Source organism: Melanerpes formicivorus, unplaced genomic scaffold, assembly GCF_026170545.1.
Source record: "Melanerpes formicivorus ecotype bairdi unplaced genomic scaffold, bMelFor1.0.p_v2 SCAF_67, whole genome shotgun sequence".
Lineage (NCBI taxonomy): Eukaryota > Metazoa > Chordata > Aves > Piciformes > Picidae > Melanerpes > Melanerpes formicivorus.
Genome location: NW_027142419.1, coordinates 2,194,169 through 2,199,293, shown reverse-complemented (window position 1 = coordinate 2,199,293; position 5,125 = coordinate 2,194,169). Strand labels below are relative to the sequence as shown.

Sequence of the window (5,125 nt, the reverse complement as noted above, 5' to 3'; positions counted from 1 at the left end):
ACCAGCATCCCGTTTATGGCAAACCCAGCCTGTTTAACCAGCCCCCAAGGAACAGCCAAACCCAGCTTAACTCAGCACTTGGTTTATGGCAAACCCAGTGCAACTAGTACCCAATGTGTGCCAAGCACAGTTTAACCAGCACTGGACTTATGGCAAACCCAGTTTAACCAGCACCCAATAAAACAGCCAAACCCAGTTTAACTCAGCCCTTGGTTTAGGGCAAACCCAGTTTAGCCAGTGCCCAGTGTATGCCAAACCCAGTTTAACCACCACCCAATGATCAGCCAAACCCAGTTTAACTCAGCCCTTGGTTTAGGGCAAACCCAGTTTAACCAGTACCCACTCTATGCCAAACCCAGTTTAACCACCACCCAAAAAAACAGCCAAACCCAGCTTAACTCAGCACTTGGCTCAGGGCAAACCCAGTGTAACTAGTACCCAATGTGTGCCAAGCACAGTTTAACCAGCACTGGACTTAGGGCAAACCCAGTTTAACCAGCACCCAGTGTATGCCAAACAGAGTTTATCCCAGCACTCCATTTATGGCAAATCCAGTTTATCCCAGCACCTGATCCATGGCAAAACCAGTTTATCCCAGTACCCAGCTCACTGCAAACCCAGTTTGCCCCAGCACCCAGTTTCTTGTACACCTAATTTATTGCACTCCCAGCTCACCCAGCACCTAACTTCTTGCCAATCCAGTTTATGCCACCACCCAGTCCAATGCCAACCCAGTCTACCCCAGCACCCAACTTATCCCTGCACCAGCTGAATGCCAACCCAGTTCACTGCAGCACCCAGTGCAGCCCAGCACCCATTGCAGCACCCAGTTTATTCCAGCACTGCCACAGCTCCCTGTTTAGTGCAAAGCCACTTTAGCACCCCCCCAGTTTCCCATATCCCCACAGGCTCTCTGCCCTGGCCCCTGCCCTGGGGGGTGTCCTGCAGCCCTTGCCCCCTGCCCAGGGGGTGTCCCCTAGCCCCTGTACCCTGCCCCCTGCCCGGGGGGTGTCCCGCAGCCCCTGCCCCCTGCCCGGGGGCTATCCCGCAGCCCCTGCCCCCTGCCCGGGGGGTGTCCCACAGCCCCTGCTCGGGGGTTATCCCGCAGCCCCTGCCCCCTGCCCGGGGGGTGTCCCTGTCTCACCGTCGCCCAGGAAGAGGATGAGGTTCTTGGCCACGTTCTGGTTGAGGCGCTGGAGCCGCAGCGCTGCCCGCAGGGTCTCCTGCGCCTGTCGCCGCCAGTACTCAGGGTCCTTCTCCCTCTCTGCGGGGGGGGGGGACGGGCTCCATAGCACCCAACGGCACCCGACGGCACCCAGCTGCACCCGCTTTTGGGGTGCTGCTCCCCCCCACCCCCCAAACCTCACTTACCAGGGACCAGCGATGACAAGCAGAGCTGGGCGAGGAGGAGGAGGAGGAGAAGAACCTTCATCCTGGTGCTGGAGAGGAGAGAGCTGCGGGGGGTGGCACACCCCCTGTCCCTCAGTTTCCCCACCGAGACCTTTGTCCCCACACCCAGCCAAGCGAGGACGGGACAGGGACGTCCCCTCACGGCAGGGTCAGCACCGTGCCTCCCTGGGCATGTGCCAGCTCTCCCCTTCAGCGTCCCATGGGCCATCACCTCGCTGGCACCAGCCCGGGGCTGGGAGACAGTGGCAGGGCTCCCACGTGTGTGTGGCACAGCAGGGTTCCCGCTGTGTGGCTGGGTGCCCATTGAGTGCCCAGAGCATGGCCACGTCCCCACCACCCATCAGAGCCCCTGCGGCACCTCTGGATCCCTGTGGCATGTTCCCGTCCCCGTCACACCTCCCTGTCCCTGTAGCACATCCTTGTGCCCACTGCACGTCCCTGTCCCCATCGCACACCCAAGCCCCATCCCACGTGTGGCCCCACCCCGCGCCCCTCTCATCACAACTCTGTCCCTACCCCACGGCCATGTCCCTGTTGCACGCCCTTGTCCCCATCCCCAGCCTGTGTTCCCATCCCCAGCCTGTGTCCCCATCCCTGCTGCACACCCATGTCCCTCTTGCACACCCGTTCCCCCCCCCCCCCCCATGCCTGTGTTCCCCTCACAAGCCCACGTCCTCGCTGGATATCTGTGTCCCTGCCCCGTGCCTGCGTCCCCCCCCCCCATGTCCCCCCCACATCTCCATGTCTGTTGCACACTCATGTCCCCAGCCCAGGTCTCTGTCCCCATTGCACCCCGATGTCCCACTTGCACGCTTGTGCCCCCATCACCCCTCTGTCCCCATCACCCCCCCGTGTCCCCGTGGCGTCTGTGTCCCGTTTGCACGCCTGTGTCCCCACGCCCGCCCCCCTGTGACCCCACTGCACACCCCTGTCCCTGTCCCACCCCCATCACACTCCCACGTCTCTGTTGTCCGCCTCATCCCCATCCCACCCCCGTGTCCCTGTTGCACATTTGGTCCCCATCCCACTCCCGTGTCCCCACCACTCGTCCGCGTCCCCATCACACCCCCGCCCCTTCCCACCGCCCCCCCCCCCCATCCTCCCCAGGGACCTCCCCCCACAGCTCCCCCGGGGGCGCCAGCGATGGCCCCGGGGGTCCCCCACAGCCGGTGGGGGGGAATACCCACACCCCCACGTACCCGCACAAAGTTGGGTGCCGACACCCACGTCCCTGCTGGGCGGCGAGGGGCGGGCGGGGGCACCGCGAGCCCTTAAATCCCCCCCGCACCGGCCTTCGCCTCCTCCTCCTCCTCCCCTTCCTCCACCCTCCCCTCGCTGCCAGCACTAGGGGGGTGTGGGGGGAGAAAAGGCCACAAACTGGGCGTACTGGTGCCCTCTGCCGGGTCCTACTGGGAGAACTGGAAGCACTGGGCTGCAGAGCTGGGAGCACTGGGATGGAGAGCTGGGAGCACTGGGGTGCAGAGCTGGGAGCACTGGGATGGAGAGCTGGGAGCATTGGGATGGAGAGCTGGGAGCACTGGGGAGCAGAGCTGGGAGCACTGGGGTGCAGAGCTGGGAGCATTGGGATGGAGAACTGGGAGCATTGGGGAGTAGAGCTGGGAGCACTGGGATGGAGAGCTGGGAGCATTGGGATGGAGAGCTGGGAACACTGGGGAGCAGAGCTGGGAGCATTGGGGAGCAGAGCTGGGAGCACTGGGATGGAGAGCTGGGAGCATTGGGATGCAGAGCTGGGAGCACTGGGATGGAGAACTGGGAGCACTGGGGGGCAGAGCTGGGAGCATTGGGGGGCAGAGCTGGGAGCACTGGGGAGGAGAGCTGGGAGCACTGGGCTGCAGAGCTGGGAGCACTGGGGAGGAGAGCTGGGAGCACTGGGGGGCAGAGCTGGGAGCATTGGGGGGCAGAGCTGGGAGCATTGGGATGGAGAGCTGGGAGCACTGGGGGGCAGAGCTGGGAGCACTGGGGAGCAGAGCTGGGAGCATTGGGATGGAGAGTTGGGAGCACTGGGGAGCAGAGCTGGGAGCATTGGGATGGAGAGTTGGGAGCACTGGGGGGCAGAGTTGGGAGCACTGGGATGGAGAGCTGGGAGCACTGGGGGGCAGAGCTGGGAGCACTGGGGAGCAGAGCTGGGAGCACTGGGATGGAGAGCTGGGAGCACTGGGGGGCAGAGCTGGGAGCACTGGGGAGCAGAGCTGGGAGCACTGGGATGGAGAGCTGATTTTCACCCAAAATGGGGCTGGGGGCGGGGAGGGAGTGTGATTGGAGCGGGGGGAGGGGGAGGTGTTTCCCCTGCCTCAGCTACTCCATAGCAGCAAGGAGCTTGGGGGTAACTTGGTGACTGTCGCAGCCCAAGAAACCTGCAGCCCCAAAGCTTTGGGGGTGCCCCAAGGGTGTCCCAAACGCTCCCCCCCCCTCCCAGCACTCGGAATGGGCACGGCTCCCATAAACCCCCCAAATCCCTCCCGCACCACCCCCTCCCGCCTTTGTACCCCCCCCAAGCCCTTTCCCAGCCCGGCGGTTTGCAGCCCCATGCGTGCAATGAGTGTGGCAGTGCTCAGCTCACAGGAGAGCCGGGGGGGGGCACCCCCCCAGCCCCTGCCGCTCGGGTGTTGAGGAGCATCTCGCTGATGAGGAGCTAATTAGGAAGCTCGTTAGGGCTGGCACAGGGATCCGGGGGACCCCTAGCTGCAAGGCTGAGAACCCCAAGCCCCTGCATGGGGCTGTGAGAGCCCTCCCCCGGCAAGCTTGTGGCTGAGGAGCTTGCTTGCACGCTTCCGAGTGTGCACAGCTGCTGGATGCATGTGTGCAAAGCAGCAGGGTGGCACGGCTGGCTGCATGCACAGGCATGTGCTTGCATGGCTGCACAGCCACAGGCCTGCAAGCTTGCAGCTGACTGTGCTTGCACAGCTGCATGCTTGCCCCTTTGTATGGCTGCATGCTTGCACAGCTGCATGCTTGCACCTTTGTATGGCTGCATGCTTGCACAGCTGCATGCTTGCACCTTTGTGTGGCTGCATGCTTGCACAGCTGCATGCTTGCCCCTTTGTATGGCTGCATGCTTGCACAGCTGCATGCTTGCCCCTTTGTATGGCTGCATGCTTGCACAGCTGCATGCTTGCACCTTTGTATGGCTGCATGCTTGCACAGCTGCATGCTTGCACCTTTGTATGGCTGCATGCTTGCACAGCTGCATGCTTGCCCCTTTGTGTGGCTGCATGCTTGCACATCTGCATGCTTGCACAGCTGCATGCTTGCACCTTTGTATGGCTGCATGCTTGCACTGCTGCATGCTTGCCCCTTTGTGTGGCTGCATGCTTGCACAGCTGCATGGTTTCCCCTTTGTGTGGCTGCATGCTTGCACAGCTGCATGCTTGCCCCTTTGTATGGCTGCATGCTTGCACAGCTGCATGGTTGCCCCTTTGTGTGGCTGCATGCTTGCACAGCTGCGTGCTTGCACCTTTGTATGGCTGCATGCTTGCACAGCTGCATGCTTGCCCCTTTGTGTGGCTGCATGCTTGCACAGCTGCATGGTTGCCCCTTTGTGTGGCTGCATGCTTGCACAGCTGCGTGCTTGCACCTTTGTGTGGCCACATGCTTGCACAGCTGCATGTTTGCACATCTGCATGCTTGCACCTTTGTGTGGCTGCATGCTTGCACAGCTGCATGCTTGCACCTTTGTGTGGCTGCATGCTTGCAC

At 62.4% G+C, this 5,125-nt stretch overlaps 1 protein-coding gene across 1 annotated transcript in view; it reads right to left on the bottom strand.

Annotated features, from left to right (window-relative positions):
- ALPL (alkaline phosphatase, biomineralization associated) overlaps nt 1-1,691 on the bottom strand; it is an 11,205-nt gene extending 9,514 nt beyond the window's left edge. The window contains 2 exon segments of the mRNA XM_068162783.1: nt 1,145-1,264; nt 1,372-1,691. Coding sequence (XP_068018884.1) covers nt 1,145-1,264; nt 1,372-1,618 — 367 coding nt within the window. The 5' untranslated portion in view covers nt 1,619-1,691.
- Nucleotides 1,692-5,125: the final 3,434 nt, after the last annotated feature.